We start from the raw sequence: 25,725 nt of genomic DNA, 5'->3' as shown, positions 1-25,725 counted from the left end.
AACTTTGATTTCATGAAAATGGAAAAGGCTCTCCTGCATCTTTAATCTAAGTGATTATGCATCTTGAACAGCACAAGGGAGGAAATACTATACACAATAAAAACTTGAGTGGCTCTTAAAGAAAGAGCAGCAATTTTTATCTTTAGTAGAACATAAAGTATCATGTCTGTCAAATTACCACATCTGTTGCTCAGCCTGATAATTAGTAGAATCGCTGAGAAGCATGGAACTAGGAGAAATGTCATCACACTAACATATTACTCATGTATTCCCAGGATGTCAGGGATGTAAAATTATTTCCTGGAGAAGATTTTGAAAATGTGGCTTTTTGTTTGCCTTAAAAGCTTTGCCTGAAGTTATTAAAATCCAAAAATAGCTCTCTTGATAGAATTGCCATGTTTGCTTTTATACTGGATATCCTGTCTTAAATTTCCTTTTTGGTCTTGGTTTTCAATGATAACAATGTTCAAGGTTCACATTGCTCTGTCACTGTTTTGTAACTTGACTCTGATAATGGCATATCAGGAATGGTCATATATGACATCTTAGGCCAGAAAGGAGAAAATTAAGACAAAACACATAATGCTACATGGAAAAAGAGGGATCATATCACTGAAACATGTTCATAATTGGGATTGTGCAAAGAGGTCAAGGGAACTAATATAATGATTCTAAAATAATTCTAGAAAAACATAAAGGCCCCAAAAGAGTGATATGAGGAATAAAACAATTATTTTAAAGTATAGAAAGTAAGACCCTTTTATATCTGCAGATGAAAAGTTAATATAAGAGAAAAAACTTAAAATGCAAGTGCTCACAGAAATTAAATAGGATAAAGTTGGCTTTTGCAGTTATGAAATGAGAAAAATAGTGCAACAAGTGCTTAAACTCCTAAGGGGGAAATGGTAAAACTATATTCCAACCTTGCTTTTTGACTTAGTAACCATCAGGACAGATCTGACTCCTTAAAATAACAATGATAATTGTTGGGCTGGAGAGATGGCTCATTGGTTAAGTCACTTGCCTGCAAAGACTAATGACCCAGATTTGATTTCCCAGTACCCACATAAAGCAGATACAGAGAGGTGAGTGTGTCTTGAGTTCTTTTTTTAAAATTTTTGTTTATTTATTTATTTATTTTATTTATTTGAGAGTGACAGACAGAGAGAGAAAGAGGCAGAGAGAGACAGAGAGAATGAGAGAGAATGGGCATGCCAGGGCCTCCAGCCACTACAAATGAACTCCAGATGCATGCGCCCCCTTGTGCATCTGGCTAACGTGAGTCCTGGGAAATTTAGCCTCTAACCGGGGTCCTTAGGCTTCACAGGCAAGCGCTTAACCAGTAAGCCATCTCTCCAGCCCTGCGTCTTGAGTTCTTTTGCAGTGGCTTAAGAACCTGGTATATTCATTCTCTCTGTCTCTGTCTGCTTAAAATACATAAATAAAAGCATTAAAAAATAACAATAACTGTTAAGCAAGGGAAAGTCTTTTTGAGTACAATATAAAACCTGAGATCCATGAAAGCCTAAAGGTTATTTCTATAAAGGAACCACTATAAATGGAGTCTTAAAGAGAAATAAGAACTAGATGAAGTTCATTCAATCTGAATGAAGTATGGATTCCTTCACCTATGAAGTCCTTAGTGTACTGCTAAAAGAAAGAAGTAAGTCAGTAATAACATGGACAGTTTTAACAGTAAAATTCATTCATACAGCTTGTAAACATAATGATAATTCTCTGCCTTTACCACAAATCAAAACAATGAAAAATAATTTTTATCAAAAAATATTAAAGCTTGCTAGTAAGTAGTCAGTGAATTAGTGGGGAAACCATCACACTACTCTTAGAGGGATATGAATTTATGTGACAGTATTAGAAATTTTACAATGTTTATGGAATTTTAAGTATACATACCTTTTGCTTTGTCAGTTCTACTGCTAATTTACCAATTGGCTTGCTTACAAATATCCTTTCATATATTCAAAAAACATTAGCTACTAACACAAATTGGAAGTATTTTAATAGAGTTCTGATTAGCTCAGTTACAGTGGACCCATTAAAATTATGCATCTACTTACAAATGGAGGATCCTCTTCATGTGAATGTGGGGTGATGTACAAAGTGTGAATGAGGAAGGCAAGAACCATAGCAGTTCCTGAGGAGGCCCAGTAACCACGGTCATGGGAAAGATGAAGATGGTTTTTCATGCTTTTATCCTGGTTTAATTTACTACTATTTTGACATATACATGTTAATATCTTTCATTTTCAAAGCTTATTTGTCCCACACCATGTTATTAAAAAATGCCCAATTCAGTTCTTCTCAAAATAAGAAGCACTGTAAATAGAGACTATTTCCTGGAAGGGAGGAGGAAGAACAGTTAGATTCACAGTTCTCACACAGGGTACATTACTAGGATCACATGAAGATGTATTGCAGATGACTTTGTGATTTTCATGGGCTGGTAATCTGTTTGTAGAGTAGTGTCTGAGCTAAATGGAATGTGATCACTGATCTGTACAGGTAATTCCTCAAACAGAAGAAAATACCAGCTGAGCCACAAGTTCCTCACTGGGATTATTCATGCATTGATTAAGTACTTTTATGGAGCATACATTGAATAGTGTCTGAGGTATTGTCTCAAGTACTTGCATGAGATGTAGTATACATGACATTATTGAGGTAGTATCTCAAGTGCTTTTATGAAACACACTATAAGTGGCATTGTGTGAGGAATTGTCTCAAGTACTTCTATGAAACATACTGTAAATGACATTATGTGATGTAGTGCCTTGAGGGCTTCTAAATTAACCCATTTAACCTCCTTTGTCCCCTGATAACTTTGTGCCACAACTAGGTGCTCTGGTTGTTCCCATTTTTTCAAAAAAATTATTTAGTTATTTGAGAGAGCAAGAGAGTGAAAGAAGCAGATAGATAGGTAGAGAGAGAGAGAGATGGAGGAGGCTGGGGAGGGAGAGAATGGGCATGCCAGGGCCTCCAGCTACTGCAAACAAACTCCAGATGCATGTGCTACCTTGTGCATGTAACTTTCATGGGTTCTGGGGCATCAAACCTGGGTCCTTTGGCTTTGCAGGCAAATGCCTTAACTGCTAAGCCACCTCTCCAGCCCTTATTGTTCCCATTTTACAGATGAGGAAACTGAGCTACTGAGAGTTTGAGTAACTTGTCATGGGCCACACAGTTAAGAGAGAGTTTAGACTCTGTCGCTATTCTCTGTGTGCTACGCACAGACATTAATTCAATTTATCCTTTTGCTATTAAGTTAGAAATGTTTTTGTACTGGACAACTGTTGAGCAAAAGGCTTGATTGAGCACAGCCCCTCTCCTGAAGGACTAGGCATGTTAAGCACCTTTCTAGAAGCCCTGCTAATCTTGCTCTTTTATAAGATCTTCTGAGAAAAGTACTTTGCTGAAATTTCTGAAACTTTGAGGAACTTTGCATAGAGAGTTGATCTTCTGAAGGTTGGTGAAAGATGGGGTTGATTGTAGACAGTGATTTTCAAGGAGAATGGCCTCATCCTTTCTTTTAGAACATTCTGCCACAGTTAGACATCTGCAGTACCTGTGCTCTCGTCAGAGGTCATACATGACTACATGACTCTGTCTCCATGAACAGGGCATCCTGAAGTGACCATATTGTCACTCATTCGCTGTATGGGATTTCACTGCTTCTGAACTGCTTCTGTTAGTATTTCTCAGGAAGGCCATGACTTTGCCTGGCTTATTTTCCCCACTTATGTGGGTTGTGAATCTAGAAGACAGTGAAATTCGCGTGTTGCTTGCATTGACCAAAATGTCTGAAAACAACTTAAAAATATGAATTATTTATTTGTCTCAAGGTTTCAAAGGTGCCAGTATATCATGGTGTGAAAAGCATGGTGGACTGAGGAAGTTCACAACATGGTAACTTGGAAGTAGAGAAAAATGGATGTGAAGGACCAAGATAAGTGACAGCCCCAAGGACATGGCCCAGTGAGCCTTCCACCTCCAAGTGTACACTAATAATGCCATCACAATACGAATCCATCCAGAGATTAATCCAGTTGTATCTGGAACACCCTGAAAACTCTTCACTAATTTTTAAGTGTGTCTTTATACAAATGAGTTAACAATCAGGATTAACCATCACCATCTCACTTATGAATTAAGACTTGGACTCTTGATGTGAATTATAGTCTTAGCTAAAGCCTCAATGTCCTTCTGGAAAGAAAAAAGCTATCCCTGCTGGAGTTGAGTGAGATCATGTACAGTGTTGGTGTAGGGTTTCCTATCTTTGCACAACCATAAGCTTCCCATCTTGTCTTTGGCTGGGATGAGCTTGGGGAGTCCCATTAAGTTGTGATGAGATAGTTACTTTTGCCAAGGAAAACTCAACTTTAAGACAGCAACAAGATTCCAGCTCTGATCCCATTCATGACATCAGCTGCTGCCAATTAGGAGAACCAGGCAAGAGTCTGAAGCTCTTCACAATCTCAGAACAACCAATTGTGTGTAAAAAGTACCAAGCGGATGTCCACGTTCCTTAGAATAATCTCAGTCTTAGATCCCAGGCACCCTCTTCAGCTGGGTCCTTACTAATCAGCATCAGCTTCTTTAAGAAGCCAATTTATTTTCCAGATTAACTTCTGGAACCTTGGCTCTGAAAAGATAATCCTTTCTTTGTGCCACTATGTCTGGCAGTTTCTTTCCATAGAGTGAATCTATGTTCTAGCTGACGTCTATACTCTTTCTTGAGATACTTTTTGCCACTCAGAGCGCTGTGTTGTATGGCTGTCACTCTGTACCTCCCCTGTCTGCTCTTCTGGCTGTCAGTCAACATGAGTGGAGGAAATCAGTGGAAACTTTGCCCTCCACCTTCTACTGTGTCCAGCAGGTGGCACTGCAGCTGCAGGTTTACAAAATCAACTCCAGCAGGGATTTCTTTTTCTTCCCAGGTCATGGTCTTTCAGTCTGGGAACCTAATTAAACCAGCATCATCCTGGTAGAATTTGAACCTCTTCATCAAGAATGTAGGATAAGAAAGGGAAAAACAGAATACAGTTTAAGGTTGAAGGATGACTGTAGCTGGAGAGACTTACTGGACATTCATGAGGGAATTTGTCTCCTTAAGGACCAGAATCTCAAAGGCAGCTTTGCATACCCAAAGGGCTGGTGATCCCCCACTGCAAACCCCTTAAGGAGGCTCAGGGATTGCTGAGAACTGCCTGTGGTCATTTAATTATAGGAAAAAGCTTTCCAGGTGTGCATCGTTGTGGCTCAATTTCTAAGTTTCCATCTTTTCTTCCACTGTACTTTTACTTCCCTTTTCTGGCCTGTACTCTGGTCACAAAAACTGGGGAATCTATTACTGATAGAACACAGGTACAGGCTCTTGAGACTGTGGTGCCCAGACCAAGGCCCAATGGGGAAGCAAGACGAGCCCCTGTTGCCAGGAGAACCCAGGACCACCTGAGTTATGGCCTTGGTCTAGTCTGGCACCTTTTTTCTTCCCACTTTGGCTGGGCCATGACATGGAACATTCATTTCCCCTTTCCCAGAAACTCTTAAGACCTAACACTTCCCCTTGTTACTCAGAACTGAAGCCTTGGATCTGGAACTCCACCATGCTCTTCATAGGTCACAACCTTACTCTACTATGCCTTTCCACACCAAAACCAAGTAAATAAATCTGTATCTGTATCAGCATTTCTCTCTACCAAATCAACCTTTTTATTATCTTTATAATTTTATGTAGTTCCTTACCACTTAATGTGATCATAATACCATTTTGTCACCCGTGTTTTAGAACTGAGGTGCTAATGTGGCATTTTGCATTCACTTCAAGTAAGGCAGAAGGTGCTAAGGAGAGACACAGTGTGGAAGTTTAATAAGCAACAGTAACATGCACCTCTGTGACAATGAATAAAGACAGAGACCTGACTCATTTCCAGAGCTAGGGTCAGCAATGAGAGAGAAAGCCTGGTGTTTGGGGTGTGAAGGGGCATGGAGACCCTAGATTGGCTCTGTCCTTTTCTTCCAGTGCTACATGTTCCACATGTACGTGGGTGTACGTGCTGGCGGGGGCATAGGCGATGAGATAGAGGACCCAGCGGGAGATGAGTATGAGATCTATCGGATAATCTTTGACATTACCTTCTTCTTCTTTGTGATTGTCATCCTACTGGCCATCATACAAGGTAAGCCCCGTCAGGTGACTCTGGAACCCTTTGCTGGTGAATCCAGAGTTCAGCTTAGGCTGAGAATGTCTTAAGCTTGATGGTGGGGAGATGTTCAGTCAGTAATGTGCTGGATGTGTAAGCAAGGAGGGAACCTGGCCGTCAATTCCCAGAACCCAAGCAGAAGTCAGGTGTGAGCAGCTACTTATAATCCCAGCCCTGGGAAGCAGTCAGGAAGATTCACTGAGACTAGTTAGACCAGCTGAGTTGTTGAGTCAGGTTTGATGAAACATCTGTGTCAAAATTTAAGGTAGAAGAGCCATTGACTTCTGGCCAATACATGCACACATACATACAAGTACACATATATACATACCACATGCACGTATAAACACACAAAAATTAAAGAGAACTGCAAGAGATAGTAGTTTAAAAAATGTTGTGTGTTTTCTGTAAAGGTCAGTTAAAGTTTTACTTCAGTATTTCTTCCTTGTGAAATCTGTAGAGAGGGGGGGGGGGGAGTATGTGACCCTGAGATTGGGGAATGTATTTCTCAGAGAAAGAGTATATAATTTATGGCTTGAATTCCAGCCATGCCATTTATTAGCTTTATAAGTGTTGAGGTTAGTAAACCAGTAAGCCTTAAGGGTCTGTTCTGAAGAGGTTATATAAATCATTAAGTTCTACAGTTGTTGAGAACTTTCAACCAATGCATTATTTGGAGAATGGACAGTCATTTTCATTACTGAATACTTACATGACCCAGACATATGTAGTTACTCATCTGACACTTTCTCCAACACTTTGAAGAAGTGTCAGGTCTCACAAGGTAGATGTGAAGTGACTGAGCTTTGGAGAGTCTTAGTAACTTGGCGAAAATGCACAGCAACCCAGGGGAGACCTGGACTCCATATCCAGGTGGAGTTGTGTCACCAACCACTTCCTTTTACTCCAGACTAACCTGGACTGGGTCACATTATTATTACTTTTTTCTGTTAAACACATTTTTCCTAGCTTGAATTAAATACCTAAAATGTGACATTATCTTTAAATCTCTTAAGCATTACATGATGATGTTTTTGTTAAAGACAAGTTTAAAGGAGACATAACCCACTTTCTATGCCTTTATAGAAAGCAACAATACTGTGTTTTATAAGAAGATAAAATCATAAAACAATTGGAAGAAAGGATGTAGCTGAGAAATTACAGCAGGGAAAAGGGGTGGAAACAAAATAATTCCACAGAGTGAGTTGTGTTAAATTATAGGTAGTATGTGACACTTTATAGGAAAAGTGACCTTAACTATTTGTCAGTTTACTTAGTAATGTCCACTTATAAATTAACATTTTCTTGGTGCATATTTTACGAGGATGAATCTGTCACTCCTTTCCAGCATGAAATCAGCAGTAATACAGCACTTGAACATGCCACATTGAGAGACACTTACCCTTGCTCTGTTGCTCACTTAAAAATATCTTTCCAATGAGTATTTAGCCAGCTACAGCATCTACCTTTGCTTCCAGGGAGATTATAACTTCCCTAGTGGGAGTAATCAGTGTGAACTCACTTTCCTAGAGGGAATGTCCATTGTAGCCTAATTTTTCAAAAAGAAGTGTCAATTGTGACCTCTGTAACCTGGAAGGAGTGTCCAGTCTGACCTTACTTCCCTAGGAGTGTCCAGTGTAACCTCATACTTCCCTAACAGGAATATCCAGTTTGACCTCACATTTCCCTAATGGGAGCATTCAGGGTGACCTCACTTCCCTAGAAGGAATATTCAGTGTGGCCTCATTTTTTCTAGTAGGAGTGTCTACTGTGATCTCACATGTCTACTATGTTCATAGCATCTCCCAATATGGTTATGTATGTTTTCTTTCCTGGAAGGAACATCCAAGGGGCTGTGAATTATTATTATTTTTTATAAGAGCAAGAGAAAGAGAATTGGTGCACTGGGGCCTCCAGCCACTGCAGTCAAACTCCAGACGCATGTGCCACCTTGTGCAAATGTGCAACTGTGCACATGTGTCACCTTGTGTGTCTGGCTTACCTGGGATCTGGGGATTCAAGCAGGGGTCCTTAGGCTTCTAATGCAAGCTCCTTAATCACTAAGCAATCTCCCCAGCCCAGCACTGTGAATTTAATAACCATTCCCTAGTTGAGAAGGATCACATTGTGTCTCTTTAACACTAGGTTTAATCATTGATGCATTTGGAGAACTTAGAGACCAACAGGAGCAAGTCAAGGAAGACATGGAGGTAAGCCTGTCTGTGACTTGGAAATGGAGATATAATGGGTTCTATTTCTTCTATTTTATCAAGGTATTATGGGTTTCTATTTCTTCTATTTTATCAAGAGAATCATGAGTACGGAAGAAGATAGAAAATCTACACTGTGGCTTCAATGCCCTGTTTGCAATCCAAGCAATACACATACTTGAGCAGTGGCTAGGCTATAACTGTACTGGATGTCAAGTGTATATGCACAAGAATATGACACCACTTGCCCCTCTACAAGAAGGGAGACGCTTTGTCCAAAACCAGGTTTTTTGATAGGCCATCACCCAAGTGTCGCCTAAGTGCTATGTCTCTGGGATTGATGTTGGCTCATTGTCCAATGGGAAGGGAACTTTTCAGAAGGAAGAGACACATTGGTAATTCTGGAGTTTTAGAAGGAGAGAGAGTGGGCACTTTGGGAAGCATCTCTTTTTCCTATTTCTATTCTCATTTCCAAGGATAAATTCCATTGGATTGTCTCAGGTTACCATCTGAGGTGATTACAAGATTGACTTAGGGAATGTGATATGCAGTGTTTCTTTTTGGAATCTTTATGTGAAATGTCCTCTAAGGTTTATGAATCTAGGTTCTTGGCCCTCGGCCTGTGGTGCTCTATACGGAAGTTGAGGAACCTTCTAGGCATGGAGCCTGTGTAGCAAATATAGAGACATAGAGGCTGGGCTAGAAGATTATAAGCCAACCTCAGTTCTGGTCTGAGTTTCTGCTTCCTGGCCCATTGAGATCTAGTTGGCTCTTTTATGCATGTACCCTCTGCTATGCCTTTTCCACATGACATCCTGAATTGTAAGACTGAATGCATGTGTGTTCACTCAAGTTGCTTCTGTAGAGTATTTTTGTCACAGCAATGAGAAAAATAATGAATAAGCAAGCATAAGTGGTTCATGGTAAAGCATTTAAATTCTAATGATGGGATTAGGGTAGAAGTCTAATAAATGAAGATTCTAGTAACTTATTTGAGAGAAATCCACAGTTTAAAATATTGGACACAATTAAAAATTTTAACCAATATAGCAAGGTGATGAGAATCACATTAAAAAGAAAAAAAAAAAAAAACTTTGAATAACAATGTGGAGAACAAAGTAGAGTGATTGATCAGTCCAAGAGCAGGAAACAGGTTGAAAGCATCCTACACATACAGAACCAAGGAAGTAGACAGACATCAGGTAACATGGGAGCTAGAATGGAAGGAATATGGGGATTGGCCAGCTGCCAAGGATGAAGTATGAAGGAGATACCCAGGCTTCAGGCATAAGCCAGTGGTTGGGTGGGTCGAGGAACAGGTCTGTGGTGCAGTTAGTGAGTGTGGTTTAGACCTGGTCAGTTTAAGAGGCATCTAGTAGAGTGGTGTAATGACCTGATTGTCCTCCAAAATTGTGGCCTGAATACTGTTAGCAGGGCTTGACCATGAGACAGGATGGCATTCATGATTTATCTACAACCAAGGACATCATTAACCTGCTTCAAATGAAATTCAGTAGGGAAAGGAGAGCATCTCAGTCCTATAATGACAGTAATCACTGAATGCATTTGTACCTCTATATAAACTTTATGATTCTAAACTTCTGACAGGAGGTGGAGTGTCTGCTTTGCCTTCAATTGTGGAGTCAGTCTGCGGAAGGCAGACCTAAGCAGAGGCCACTATGCTGTCTGAAGAAAGACAGATCTAGAGAAGGAGACTAAACAAGATGAAGCATGCAGTTCCTAGACACTTTCATTGGCCATTCCCATACCTGACCCAGGGCTGGGAGGCTGTTTCAGTGTTGCTGATACAGTGCCTCATACTTGGTATTGGATATGGCCATCCCAAAGGGAAGCAGTTTGTATCAATTCCCTGCTTGGTTTATCCAGGGAGGCAGCAAGGCTTCAATGTAGTTGAGGACAGTTAGCTGTATATTCAGAGCCATAAGCCAAATGATCACCAAGCATGACATTAGCATGTACACTGCAAGGAATTAGGAAAAGGTACTGCTGTTTAGTCAGCATTGTCTTGCCCTCTCTGCATCTATCCCATCCTCCTATTACTACCCACATCATATAAGCCAGCTTCAAGATGAAGTGATATTGCAGTTAAGCTTGTATTCAAGGGCATGGCACAGCTCCCATACACTGGATGTTTGGCATATATTGAAAAAAAAATCAAATAGCTACCCTCAGGCAACATGTTGCATGTCTCTTCTTGGGGAGCTCTGAGCAAACCATTCCAGCAAAGTGGAGCTTAGTAAACCAAGGAGTTTATTTGGCTTCCTTCCAGGAGCATCACAAGTGGCTCAAGGGCAGCTGCATCAGTGAAAGGCCTACAGAGCATGGGTGCTGGGTGACTCACGACTGATGGACCCCAAGCTCCTTACCCAAATTGTAGGCAGCTCTTCCAAAAAAGTCCTCTCCCCCAGCACTTATTGGCTGCTTATATTACCTTGGGGCGGAGCTTTATGAATCTTTTCACTTTCTAAACATCCTGAGTCATCAAAGTGTTGTGAACTCCCTAAGCCTGGTATGTTCTAGCAGGTCTTTAAGACTCAAGAGCCTCCCTCTTCTCTCCAAGAAAGTGTTTCAATTCAGAAGAAAGAGTTGAATACAGTGAGAAGTTGTTTTCCTTTGTGTTTTTCTCTGTGGCTTATCTGACATTTAAACGTTTTCCTTTGCCTTCTAGACCAAGTGCTTTATCTGTGGAATAGGCAATGATTACTTTGACACGGTGCCACATGGCTTTGAAACCCACACATTACAGGAGCACAACCTGGCCAACTACCTGTGAGTGCATCTCCCAAGAGCCCATTTCTTTCTCTCCCAGGAATCCCAAAAGCTGGAGAGGGGACCTTTCTTATTGTCCACAACCACCCAGACACTGGAGAGACAGTCTTTGCTCTTGGCCTCTGACTAGGTTGATTTAAAAAGAAGTTAAGCTACCACTCCTTATGGGAATGATTCTTTCTAGAATGTGGAGGGTGCAAGACAGCCTCTCAGTGAGTCTTGGCCTATTCTCATTTCAACAAGGAATCTAGATGCTTCCCTGAGATATATGACAACCTTAACTCTCCCCATGATACCCACTTGAAGACTACTTTAAGTCTCTTTGGGCACCATTGGAAACTCAGTTTCTTTCTTTCTTTCTTCCTTTTTTATTAATTTTGAGAGACAGGGTCTTACTTTGTATCCCAGGTTGGCTTTGAACACATGATCCTCCTGCTCCTGACTCCTGAGTGCTAGGATTACAGACAGACGTGTGTAATAATACCTGGTCACAGTGTTTTAACTACATGGATATGTGGCCTTTCCTTGGGAATAACCAAAACCATGGAATAGCAAATTGCCATTCTTAATGTAAAACTTTTTGTTTTATTGGTTTTTAGGATAAGGTCCCTCTTTAACCTAGGCTGACCTGAAATTCACTATGTAGTCTCAGGGTAGCCTTAGACACATGGTTACCCTACTACCTCTGCCTCTCATATGCTTGGATTAAAGCTATACACCACCACTCCTGGCTCAATTTTAATGTTAAAGAGTCATGAATTATGGAGTGGCATTATTGAGGGAAAAAAATGGTTGAGCTATTCTCAGTTAAATTAATCAAAAATTATATCTTTTTTAAAAATTTTTATTTATTTATTTGAGAGTGACAGAGAGAAAGACAGAGAGAGGGAGTGAGAGAGAATGGGCGCGCCAGGGCTTGCAGCCTCTGCAAACGAACTCCAGACACGTGCGCCCCCTTGTGCATCTGGCTAACATGGGATCTGGGGAACTGAGCCTCGAACCGGGGTCCTTAAGCTTCACAGGCAAGCACTTAACCGCTAAGCCATCTCTCCAGCCCCCAAAATTATATCTTATAAAGCCAGTTTTTAATTAAAATTCATCAGTGTTTATTTGATTCCAACCAAAGTGTGCATATTCCTGACTCATAGCCATGTGTAAAATCTCTGGTGTAATATTGTATATTAGGTATTGTATATTGTATATTAGGTATGAAAACTGAAACATGCTTCCTTCTTTCTAGTTCATTATAATTCATTTTAAAGGAATATATTTGTGATATTTTCTCTGTTTTTATACCATGGCTGAATGCAAGCAACATGTGCTAATTAACAATCATTTCTACTTATTCTGATATTTTCATGTACCCATTGATGACCAGTCTGTCTATATCTATAGGTTTTTTCTGATGTATCTCATAAACAAAGATGAAACAGAGCACACGGGACAGGTAGGTAAATGGTGACTGTGCTGTCTTCCAAAGGAAACAATGGGAAGAAAAATGGTACATGTTAGAGCACATGTATGTGTTAAACAGTCAGGGAAGGAATTGCATTCAAGAGTTACTTATGGTATCTTGATATAAAATCCTCTTTGTTTATGATGAGGGTAGAAAATTATCTGGGATCAAGATACAAAAGTCAAATTTCACATTTTATTTTATTTATTTATTTGAGATGGAGAGAGTGAGAATGATAGATAGGAAAGCAGGGGGAAGAAAGAGAGAGAATAGGTGTGTCAGGGTCTGCAGCCACTGCAAACAAGCTCCTGACAAATGCTCCAGCTTGTGCATCTGGTTTTACTGGGGAATTGAACCTGGGTCCTTAGGCTTCACAGGCAAGCTTCTTAACTTAGAAGCCATCTCTCCATTCACATTTTAAAATGAGTTTTTTATTTACTGACAATGCTAGGTTTGCATATGACTTCTCATTTTGAAGAAAATCGAGTGTTCCTAGTTCTAATGTCCTCAAATGCTTAATAATGTGGCCTATAATTTATAATGGATTCTCACTCATGTATTATGGCCATGTCAGCATTGCAAAATATTAAATGTCTAAAAATTTTAAGCAACTTGATGTTGCTCTTCCATACCTGCTCACCTGTTTGCCATTGTCAAATGGTTAATAGTTTGAATTTGAAGTAGGATATAATGAATAATATTTTATAAGAACCCTAGGAAGCACATAAGTATTTATTATTATTATTAATATTATTATTATTATGTTCAAGATGAAGATTATTTATTACTAAAGTAATAGATTTCTACTTTAATGTACAAAACAATTGACTTTCCCATTACATGTGACAGATTATAGAGTTGAGTTTCTTTCTATATTTTTTCTTGTATTAGCAAACTGATTTTCAGAATCACATTAATGTATTTCCTTTACTTTTACAGGAATCTTATGTCTGGAAGATGTATCAAGAGAGGTGCTGGGAATTTTTTCCAGCAGGGGATTGTTTCCGGAAACAGTATGAAGACCAATTAAATTAAAATCATAACCTGACCATCTCTAAAAACCAAAACCAAGAAGTCCCCTTCTCTCTCTGACCTCTCCATCCTTCCTCTTAATTTCTCAGCTCTCTTGGAAACACCTTGCTGATTTTGTGAGTTGCCAGCATTCTGTGCCATCTGAGAGCATCGAAGCTCCGTCTCTGAGGACTGACTGTTTTCCCCCACCTCATGTATTTTCTTTGAGAAACAAAAAAAGACCTAAGAACAATCCAAGTCCACAAACAGACAAAACAAGAACTCTGGGAAGAAAACCATTGTGGACACTCTACCATACCACACATGGACAGTTTTCTCTGAGGATCATCATGCTTCCCTTGAGCTGCCAGCCCTTCACAGCCACAAGTGGCAGCCACAATCACCCAACCTCTCTTGATTTTGCCATCCAGAAGGAAGTGTGTGAGAGTCACAGAGCACTGTAGCACTTACATGTTGCCGTGGACACCAGTTGCAAAGGGAAATAGTGCCTTACTATATGTGGGTTGAGCTATGCAGAGGATAATGTGCATGAAAAACATCTTTATTTTCTTTATATCAACCTTTTGTTTTTCTTAGCTAGATTGGTTTTCTGAGTTGGGTTTAATTTTCTTTGTTTTTTTCTTTGGTGGGGGAGGGTAAGAAAAGCTGTTGCACTTTTACAAGAAGGCGAGTGGTGTGTCTCAGGACAGAAGGAGGCTCTTCTCATTCAGCTGCTTCACATATAACCCCCCCCCCCCCTGCTCCTGCTCTTAATTTGAAACACTCTGATTCAACATTGCAACTTTATGAAATCTTTGTATGAAAACAAAATGACTGCAAAAAATATTCTTTCAAAAGAAATAATTCATTGCATGTTTATTATGCAAGTTTAAATGAACAAGAAAACTTTCAGAAGCAAGTTGATCAATATGAGAGACCTTCCATGATAGTTCTATTCATAGTAATAAAGTGCTGTGGGCTTACTTGTTTATCTGGAGCCAGTGTCATCTACCAACAATACGATTCATTAAGAATGTGACAGTAGTCTTGGGTTTTCCTCTTTCTTTCACCAGTGATCAGCCATTGGTTTCAGGACTCCTTGTCAGGCCATTTTTTTGATATCAAAGCTGAAGCAATATCCATTCAGGGATTTCACCAGTTGCATCACAAAACATGGATGATAATAGATATCACTCCATTTTTCCATTTTGAGTCCTTTTAAATGTAATGCTAATCTTTACAATTAAAGAGACAGGTTCAGAATGGAAGCAAGGTCATTTTGCAGCCATTGGAGCTCTTTTATTACAAGTCTGCTTGTTAATTTTAGAATTGTAAAACAGCTCTGATTAAACTATTTAACTAACTTTCTCATTTATTTTTTCTCTGTTTCATTTATACTTAAGACTCATAAAATCCTCAGCTTGTAACTTAAGGGTGGAGTGTAAGCCAACACCATAAGCTGCTGAAACCCTGTACAGTGAGACACAGGTAGTATTAGTGACATGGAGCCCTAAATTCACCAGACATTTGGTTCCATCCTTGTATTTTTCCAGTCATGGGGTAGTTCAGTTATGGTTTGTCACCCCATCTCTCATTTGAATGAGCTCTTCTTTGCTTAGAATATTGTATTTTTCCTGCTATCATGATCTCTTTGCTATCAATATGAAAAAGAATTGGAACCCTAGCAAGTAGTATGTTAAACACACAATTACAGGTTGAAAATCCACTGCGTGCCAAGAACAGTGGTGGCTATCAGTAACATATCACCTGTTCTTGTTAACTTTAATGGTGCTGTGTCTGAGCTGTAGTTCCTGTTTTTGTATTTATTTCTTGGTAACATTTTTACTTGGGGGAAAGAGTAGGTCTGGTTGCACTAAGGGAATAACCTCCAAGCCTGCTCAAGGATGGGCTCTTAGGCATCAAGGAGTCTGAGTAGAATAGGTGGAATCAGCTGTAAAACACATCAAGGGTGTGCTGCACTGTGCCATGAAAGACTGTGCAGGAAGCATCCACTGGAGAGTAACTCTTTCCAGGACATAATGAACATGGACGGACTCAGGTCTTCTATTTATGTCCACATCAAAGTGAACACAACACACAATATGGGTGAGGGGCAAGGGCATGCACTCAGGGTTGTCATGATCTGGGTTTGAAGTCCTGGGAGGTGGCAGGAATATGTGAGGGAAAGAAAGGAAGTTTCCCTTGGCCAATGGGCTTTGCATCCACATAATTGTGGAGGTAGGGGATGGTGAAGAAGCAAGGCCTGGCACATCCCATTGACATTCACTGACAATCTGAGCAATATACCTCCTGCAGGTCATCAACGGATAAACAAAACAAAACAACAACAACAACAACAACAAAAATGGTGATGCTGCATCTATCACTCAGGAAGAAGAGAGCTCAATGTCACTCATCTTTGGCTACATAGTGAGTTTGAGGCCAGCCTAGGCTATGTGAGACACCTGTCTCAACAAATATAGAAAAAAAAAACAAGATAATATTTGTTATCATGGTTAATTATTCCACAGGAAGTGTAGGACAAAAAAAAGAGAAGATCATCTTTGTTACACAGGGATCTCAAACATAATGAGACTTGACCTCTGCATCTCAATTTGAGGCTGCCTGACCCAAACTCAAATATAACTGCATTAGTTATTTTATCATCTCATGCCTGGCACTTGTTAACAGGACGAAGGATTTCTTTCACCTCATAGTTTGAAAGGATATAGTTTATTATGGGGGTGGGGGAGCATGGCCGCAGGTGGCTCCATGGTGATGACAGCATTAGGTGGCTTGTTCACATTCAGCAGGTCAGTTAAGGATATCAGGCTGGAACTGGGACATGACCAGAACCCTCTAGCCTCTTCTGGGGGACCCTGCTACCAGCTAGGCCTGTGCCTCAAAAGTTCCATACCCCTCAAAGAGTGCTACCAGCTGAAGAAAAAGTGCTCAAAAACATGAAATTGTGGAAGATATTTCATAATTAATTATAATACTTGTCCTCTTAGAAATTTTAGATTCCACCATTATGCAAACATTCACAAAAAAATTATTGTGGACTCCCTGGGTCCATGAGAGCTTCAACACATGCACATAGGTCAGTATTATTTTATTTCATATATTCTGCCCCGGCCAGCGGGGAGTTGAACAAGGACTCAAGGAGAAGCTAACCTGGGTGAAAGACAGACAGACACCAGAAGGAGACCATGCTAGACATTTGTCACGGCCTCGAGAGTTTATTCTTACATGTAGGTTTATATACGGTTGTAGGGGGAAGGGGACGTGGTCAGGGCAAGGAGTTGTGGGGGGAAGGGGACATAGTTAGGGCAAAGATCACAGAGTTACTGGTTAAACCGCAATGCCTTTGTTTCTTCATTTGCTACCGGCAGGATGGGGGAATGTTTGGCCAGGTGTATGATCCCATTGTTTCTGGTAGTTGAATATTAGGTGAGGAAGTAGAAACTTAACTTGCTATGTGACAGTCTTTGTTTGTGGTAGTTGAGTATTAGGTGAGGAAGTAGAAACTTTAAAAAACTTGCTATATGGCAGTCTCTGTTAACATGGCCAAGGTTTGGTTCATAGCTCCCAACATCTCCTCCCCTCTTTTATACAAAAAGAAGGGGAGGCCCACTTTTCAGTGGTGGGCATTAACCAACTGGGGGAGTAGGGACCCGACTCCTCCCGTGGGATGTCTTTTTCCCACAATCTTTGGCCCTTGGTACCTTTTGGGGAGGGGAGGCAGGGCCTATATGGGTGGAGAGTGAGGCACAGCCTTAGTGATAACAGTTATGGTACCAACCTCCATGCAAGCCAGGTATACCTCTCAGGGAATCCAGAAGCAGTTAGAAAGGGACCTTCCCTTGCGGTGCTTTGCCTTGCACCCACGTTGGTGCCCATATCACACTCACTTTATTGTGAGCTGATATGTATAGGTCTGAATCCTATGCAGCTCCTAAAGGAGGGGTAGCTATTTGGCCAAGACAGGTAGACCACAGTGACAGCAGAGGTGTAGAGGACAGCAGTATAGTAAATAAGTACAGAATGTAAGATCAATGGAGAGTGACAACTGCAGGTGGTAGGTCTTCAGTGGCAACGCCTCAATCTGCCAGTTCCAGTCTGTGACAATGGACCTGTAAAGGCTGCACCTTCATGGCTTTAATCTGTTGACATATAAAAGACATGATTTTAATTATAATAATGGTTCTGATTGTGAGTGAGAGGATTAAGATAAGTAGAGGTCCTTCCAGCTTTGTCCTGTTAGGGAAAAAAGGGAGATACTCTCAGGGAAGTGTTTCTTCCCTGGATATGTGAGATGTCACTGGAGGATCATCAGCTTGTTTTACAAGTCTCTCTGGTAGCCGTCTCGCAACATTTTCTTTGGTGTCAGACAAGCATACTGATCCTCGGCCCCAAAAGAATACTGGGTCTGGGCCATTCCATTTTAAGGTTAAAGAATCTTTCCACATGGCTTTGGCAAAGGTATTTTTTGTATTTGTGTGCCAAAAGTGATCACCTGCTGACTTTCCTTGAGCGTCAAGGGTTAAAAAGTTTAGGACAAACAGTGTATGATGAAGAATGTTTTTGGGAGAGCCTTTTATGGGATATAAATCCCCCGTTTTTAACTTTTGGAGGGTAAATGGACCCAGAAGAGGGGCTCCTCCTGCCAGAACACCCCAGTGGGTTTAAAGTCAGTGGCACAATTGACCAGGAGAGGAGGCTTTTTATAAGAGATAAATATGACCCTTTGGCTCAGAATTGTAGCCTCCACTATCTTCAAGGCCTCTAAAATTTACCACAGGTAAACTAAATGTAAAATGCTGAAGAGGAGTGTAAGGGAATTGTAAAAAATCAATCCTTTAGGTCAATAATGATTTTACAGTGCCCTGCAGGAATTGCTTCTGTAGTGGGGAGGCCTGGTTGTAGGGCCCCCATAGGTACCATGGCCTTATTAATTTCTCGAAGGTCCTGGAGCAATACAAAGATAGGACTATTCCAAGGAGAGGTGGTAGGTCCAATATGGCCTGTAGCAAGTTGTTCCTGTACTAACATCGTGGCTATAGCTAATTTCAGAAGTTAAGGGCCATTTATATATTTAAGGTATTTTATTTTATCTTTGGTTGCAGATTTTTCTCTGAGTGTTTAAGACCAAGCAGATAGCCAAAAGCTAATTAAGGATTAATTTTAGAGGTCATTAATGTCTCTCCAAAGAGACTTTAGGGACACAGGAGTAGGCCCATAGTTTACTGGTGTCTTCCCTGTTAGAATGAGTCAGGGCCATGCTGGCCAAGTAATTTTCCCTTCTTTGGGAAGTCAGGAGGGCCAATTGTTCCTCAATTGTGACTCTCCTGTTTTAGATTGTATGCCAATTTGGTTTCATTCTCCATATCCTCCCTGCTCAAGAAGACAGGTGACTTACCAGGGGGCCAGTGTAGAAGTGTCCCATCATCTCCAGTGGCCTCATGACATGGGAGTACAGGCCAAAATATTGACACTTTTTATTCTAATGATTCCAGTTGGCTTTGGCTTATATATAGGTGATTAACACAATCAGAAAGGAAGTTACATCAGCTTGGATGTATGTACATATAGAGCACATTTGATTACTGAAATAGACTTAGTTAAAGAATGTCACAAGGGTTTCTAAAATCATTTTGTCCTATCTTTAAAATTTTTGTTGTACTGTGGCAGTGTAAGCCATATATCTGAGGCATAGGAAGTAGGCACATGTCACATTTTAAATATCTAACATTTATAAATAAAGGTAGAACCTGTTACCATTCTTGAAAACAGTACCAATTGATTTATAAACTTAACTAATTTAATCTAGAAATTATCAGAAAAGAACAAGTAAGACAGTATAAGGTCTTAGCACCTGTGTGAAAACATCTTTGATTAGTTCAGATACCTGTGTGGGTACAAATTACCCAGAAAATATTGGAAACAGAACCATGGAGCTTGAATTTTATATATATTTTATATATTTATATTTATGTATTTTTTAGATGAGAACCATTGTTTGAGCATGAGGCTGTACCCTAAAGTAGGGAATATGTCTTAAGAGTTAATTTTGTTATAAGCACTGAACTTAAAATGCAAAAATTGAGACAGTTACTTTGCATACAATAGAGTAGAATGTGGTTTTTCCTGAGCCAAAATAGCTAGCTAAATATTAATATAACCATTGATAAAATTTTTTTAAAAGAATAAACATTATTTAACAACCAATGATTTGGGCTTAAACTTGATAGCTATTGATTTTATGTACCACAGCAAATTTTATTAACATAACACAATTTTATGTTTTACCCATGACTTAAATCAGATAAAGTTTAAGTAAGCTATTCCAACAAATCCCAGGAAGATGAAGGTTATCATTACTGAAATTAAATCACTTATAGTGATTAAATGTAGTTATGATCATTTAATAGAATTAGCATAAATAAGACAGAAGCTGTCTGTAAAGTCACAATGTCTTTAGGTATGAGTACTTTACCTTTGGAAATTAAACATTTCTATGTGAGCCTTTATCTTTAGAATAGGTAAAACCTTGATGAAAAGAGGAACCTAATTTACTTTACTGAGAGAGTCTTAAAGCCAGTTTTATAACCTTTAAATCATAACAAATTAGCATCAGTGACCTGTTTGTTTGTTAATGAGTGAGGCCTTATCATAAGACTCAGTTTATCTATTTAACATTTTGTCTAGTGAGAGACTTTATCCAACAGATGTGACTTTAGGTGTTCATAAGAGATGAACTAAAGAGAACCACAGTTATATGTTGTATTCCTTTTTCCTTGTCAGAGACATGTATTCCTTTTTCCTTGTCAGAGACAATTGGCCACTTTTGTCTCTAGTCAGAGTCTGGGGGACACATGGCTTAAACTTACATGGGGTTTGAGATAAAGGGAGTTCCATCTGTTTTCTTTTTTCAGAGTCCAGCTTTCCATGAATTTAAGTAGTATATGTTGGAAAGCAAGAACAAAATGAAATTACAGAGCAGAGAGATAAGCATCCTGACATTTGTTTCCTATTTCGAAGTTGTTTGTTTCTACATAGCAAATTTACCCATTTGCAAAACACAAGGTGTTTAACCTGGTTAAACTTCCAATTACATCTGTACTTATGACTTTGTGACCTACCTAACATAGGCATCACCTGTATCTAATGTAAGATGAATTTAGATTAAGACTATGTCCTTATATAAAACTTTTAGAGTATCCTTAAGAGTGTGTAAACAGTTGAAGAATCTCTAACTTAAGCATGGTGTTTAGGTTTAGCCTGAAAATTCTTTCCTAGATACGCACATCTTTATCCACATACTTGAACATTCTCAGTACCACTCAAAAAACATTTTTAATGAGCATTCTATGTCCCAACATTGAAAAATTCTTTCCCAGTTCCTTCAATTAATTCATCTCACCTCATTATTAATTATCTTCCCCCCCCCCCGAAGGGGGTGCACCATTCCTGGAAATACTGCAATACTAGGTCGATGCGTGAAGTGGACGGAACAAGCTCCTATTCCAACTCCGAGCTACAAAAATCCATTTAATATATTGTCCTTGGATAGAGGACATATCAGATATTAAACTGATAAGGACAGATACTACACTTGATCTTAGCCAAAAGGCCGAGAAGTGATTATCTTTTTTATAAGGCTATCAAAAAATTACACCAAATTGATTAACCCTATTACTAAAAAGAAAGCAGTCTTAATACAATTTTATATCATTAATACCAATAACACACTGGAAATGATTTTATTAGGAGTAGCTAAGGCAAATTGTGTTGTTATCTTGAGGAAGGCTGGCTCAGAAGTCAGGTCAGTTGCCTTCTTCTTTTAAGTAACAGGACATTACCATCTTTTTAAAAAATATCTGGCAAATTATAAGTTGCCTCTTTAGAGAAAGTTTTGTTGTTTTTAATAATCCTCTATATAAGGTGAACTTGATCTAAAACAAATATCTGGCAAATTTACTCTTGTAAAAGACATTTAATTTTTCCTTTTTAATTTCTATGCTTGCGTCTTTGATTTCCTTAAATGGAATGTCACCTGCGTCCATCTCATCTCTTTAGTTACAGTCACAAACATGACATGACTAGCAAGCACAATGAGCACACATAAACACATACACACACACACACACACACACACACACAGAACAAATCCTCCTGATAAAATAAAAAAGAACTTGAAGTAATCTCAATTCCTTGTGTTTTTAAAATATCTTTTACTATGGCAATTAGCTCTTTTTTACACTTTGTTAAATGTTTTTTTTTTTTTTTAACCCGTGTTCCTTATTCCTTGAGAGAAGTTTTAAGCCTTTCAACAATTTATACTTACTTAGAGTCTGTCCCATGATAGAAAAGGAAACAGGAGAAACGGCAAGACCAGAGGGCAATGTTCCTGGTTGGAGAACCAGCATGGGGGGTTCTCTGATGGGCCTGACCGCAATTTTAAGAACTGGCAGCTGCTCTAAGAGCATTTACTGGCTGTTGTGTACCCATTGTTGTTGATAGGAACAGAGGCTAGATAGGAGGTCTTTGCCAATGTCCAAACAGGCTGTCAGGATTCGCACAGGGAGCTAGGGGCCTTCAGCCAATGCCAGATGGTAGCCTTGGCCAAGAGGCTTCAGTTGCCCTGTCGCTATGTTGCATTCCACGCGATGGCACCAACTGAAAGTAAAAGGAGGAAAAGAAGTGCAAAAAGGAAGTCCTGCTGTTCTTGTGCCTTGAAAAAAAATGACTCAATAGTCTTTACTTTAATTGCCTAAAATTTGTTGCTTACCTCAAATGGATCAGTTTCGCAGGCGGGCTTTTCTGCGTTGATCATGGTGCAGGTCTGTATTACAGGTATATTGCCTGTAGTGACCTCTATGCAGACCTTCACTCACCCCTCCGGTGGGGTGGCGGTCTAATGGCTGGGACATCCACTTGAGCAATGCCCAGGTGACACTTCGTACCTTGGGCCCCACGTTGGGTGCCATTTGCCCGGCCAGCGGGGAGTTGAACATGGACTCAAGGAGAAGCTAGCCTGGGTGAAAGACAAACAGACATAAGAAGGAGACCATGCTAGACATTTGTCACAGCCTTGAGAGTTTATTCTTACATGTAGGTTTATATACGGTTGTAGGGGGAAGGGGACGTGGTCAGGGCAAGGAGTTGTGGGGGGAAGGGGACATGGTTAGGGCAAAGATCACAGAGTTACTGGTTAAACCACAATGCCTTTGTTTCTTCATTTGCTACCAGCAGGATGGGGGAACGTTTGGCCAGGTGTATGATCCCATTGTTTCTGGTAGTTGAATATTAGGTGAGGAAGTAGAAACTTAACTTGCTATGTGACAGTCTTTGTTTGTGGTAGTTGAGTATTAGGTGAGGAAGTAGAAACTTTAAAAAACTTGCTATATGGCAGTCTCTGTTAACATGGCCAAGGTTTGGTTCATAGCTTCCAACATATTCCATGCATATCGCCCTAGAAGTAACTCTTCCAATACTTCATAAAATAAGTTGATAGTCACAATTTAAGTTCCAATTGCACTTTGGTGATGAGTGTCTTAATGATGCTCCATGGATAAATGATTAGTAGTTTTGTGTGTGTGTGTGTGTGTGTGTGTGAGTATGTGTATGTGCATGTGGGTATGCATGTTCCTGTTTGCACACTTGGAACTGTATGTGTGGGGGTGCAGATGCACATGTACAAGGAGGCCAGAATTCAATATTGCTCTCTGGCTTATTTTTATGAAATAGGGCCTCAAACTGAATCTGCATCTCACCAGTTCAACACAACTAGCCAGCCTGGGGCTCCTCCTGTTGTTTGCTCCCTAGCACTTGGAATACTTCCTCACATACCACACATGGAATTTTGTGTGTATACTAAGAATTCAGTCCTCATTCTTGCACAGCAAACATTTTATCCACTGTGTCATGGCCCAATTCCTACATGCCTGGTATTCTGTAAGGGGAGGACACATCTGCTTTTCGTCCCATATTACAATGAAAATACTTAAGTTCTAGCTATAAAAAACTGCATCTGGAAAATTTAAACATTTTTTCACTCTTGCTTTTCAAGGAAATGTTTTTCTTAAGCACCCATTTTCTAGGTGATTATAGTTACAAGGTCATCATTTCTCTTACGGTCTCTGTGTGGTGGCCAGTGGTGCATGCCACATTGACTGTGGACATAAAGAGAACCTTTTAAGCATTTAACACTTTATGCAGGCATGGAATTCATGGAAGTCTGACATGGATAAAGGCTTGGGTGGTTAGATATTTCATGGATGGTTTGAGTACCTATAGTGATATGCTATGCCACACCCACCCCATGACAGGCTACATGAGTGTCCTGTACATGTTTTCACTGGAAGTTGGAGAGGACACACTTTTGTTCCAATCCCTGACCTGATGATACCTGGGGATGTTGATAGCCAGAGTACTAAATGCACATATCCTAGTAGAACAAGTTCAGTGTCCTACCACCCAAAGTTGTGTCATAATTATGTGGCTAATGTGAACATAAAGTAAAAGATATGTGCATTCTCAACATCACAACTAAGCAAAGTAACATGAGTTGGTCACACTACTGTCCTCACATAGACAATATTCCAGGACTCTCAGGACAGTAGGGTAGGAAGGTTTTGTATAGTCACTGTTCAGACAAAACTTCTGGGAGTTTAATGATCTAGGCTGGTGTGGTGGTTTGAATAAATGACTTCTTTTTTTATTAAGATTGAGCTTGCAGGGCTGGAGGGATAGCTTTGCAGTTAAGGCATTTGCCTACAAAGCCAAAAGACCCAGGTTGGTTTCCCTAGGATCCATATTAGACAGATGCACAAGGAGGTGCATGTGTCTGGAGTTTGCTTACAGAGGCTGGAGGACCTGGCATGCCTGTTCTTTCTCTCTCCCTCTTTCTCTTGTCAAATAAATAAACAAATATAAAATATTTTAAAAAGATTGAGCTTGCAACTTGAATTTCTAATGAGGAGAGCCCTGCTGGGCCAAGAGGTATGTCACTGGGGGCAGATCTTATATAGTACAGCCCAACTAAGTGGGTTCAGAAGAGCTGAGTTCTAGCTGTTCGTGTGTGCTGGCTGTTTGGTGATGTCCCTCTGCCATAATTTATGGAATTGAGTCAGCTTGCTCTGCCATGAATGGTGTTTCCCCTGGATTCTGTATAAGCTTGAAATAATCCTATCCTCCCATAAGCTGCTTCTGGTCAGATGTTTGTCCAGCAACATGAATGTAATGGCAATAGTGGGTTAATGGAAAAGCTGCAAAATTTGTTCTGATATCAAGTTTCTTGCTCTAATATCTTTTTCTATTGTAATAAGAATGGTGTGAAAAATATAAACAGAGCCAGGCGTGGTGGCGCAAGCCTTTAATCCCAGCACTCGGGAGACAGAGGTAGGAGGATTGCCGTGAGTTTGAGGCCACCGTGAGACTCTATAGTGAATTCCAGGTCAGCCTGGGCTATAGTGAGACCCTACCTCGAAAAACAAACAAACAAACAAAAAAAGAAAATATATATATAAACAGGTGCCTTTTCATCTCACAAACATGACCTAGGAAAACAGATAGTCAAGTTTTGGGTTTTCTTCCAAAGCATCAGTATTCACTGATACTCGCTTCTGCACAAATTGAAACCGAACTGAACATAACTGTTTCTGGATGAAGAACTGATGGGATAGTTTTAGTCCAGGATAATAAAGGGAAGCCTCATTTTTTCATGATGGTGATTCGCTTTAGTGTATTGCTCATTTTCCTAAGGGACTCTTGGTTTTCATAACTGTCTAGCAGTTTGTTTCTTCTACCTGTTGTAATTTCATCATAATTAAATTATTTTTGGTTCATACTTTCTTCCTAGAAAGTTTTGGATATAATTATTGAAAATGTTTCATGACAACTAAGAATTTATTAGATTCATGAGTCAAGGGTGTTTTAATACAAGGGAGCAACTAAATCAGGGAGGAAAATCTTTCCCTTTACCTTGTATTTTATGTTTATATGCCTTTAAAGGAAACTGATAAATTAGTAGAAG

General features: G+C 39.8%; 1 protein-coding gene and 1 non-coding gene across 6 annotated transcripts in view; one reads left to right on the top strand and one right to left on the bottom strand.

The window, feature by feature from the left end:
* Ryr2 (ryanodine receptor 2) overlaps positions 1 to 15,052 on the top strand; it is a 737,098-nt gene extending 722,046 nt beyond the window's left edge. For all 5 annotated transcript variants that reach the window (XM_045151997.1, XM_045151996.1, XM_045151994.1 and 2 more), the window contains 5 exons: positions 6,041 to 6,197; positions 8,367 to 8,431; positions 11,121 to 11,221; positions 12,617 to 12,668; positions 13,617 to 15,052. In XM_045151997.1, coding sequence (XP_045007932.1) covers positions 6,041 to 6,197; positions 8,367 to 8,431; positions 11,121 to 11,221; positions 12,617 to 12,668; positions 13,617 to 13,712 — 471 coding nt within the window. In that variant the 3' untranslated portion in view covers positions 13,713 to 15,052. The remainder of the gene's footprint in view (positions 1 to 6,040; positions 6,198 to 8,366; positions 8,432 to 11,120; positions 11,222 to 12,616; positions 12,669 to 13,616) is intronic.
* A 6,090-nt stretch (positions 15,053 to 21,142) lies between these two features.
* Positions 21,143 to 21,333, bottom strand: LOC123461738. Its single transcript, XR_006637820.1, has one exon. It is a non-coding gene; the product is annotated as a U2 spliceosomal RNA (small nuclear RNA).
* Positions 21,334 to 25,725: the final 4,392 nt, after the last annotated feature.

The sequence above is a fragment of the Jaculus jaculus genome, chromosome 6 (assembly GCF_020740685.1).
Source record: "Jaculus jaculus isolate mJacJac1 chromosome 6, mJacJac1.mat.Y.cur, whole genome shotgun sequence".
NCBI lineage: Eukaryota > Metazoa > Chordata > Mammalia > Rodentia > Dipodidae > Jaculus > Jaculus jaculus.
This window is presented reverse-complemented; position numbering and strand designations above follow the sequence as displayed.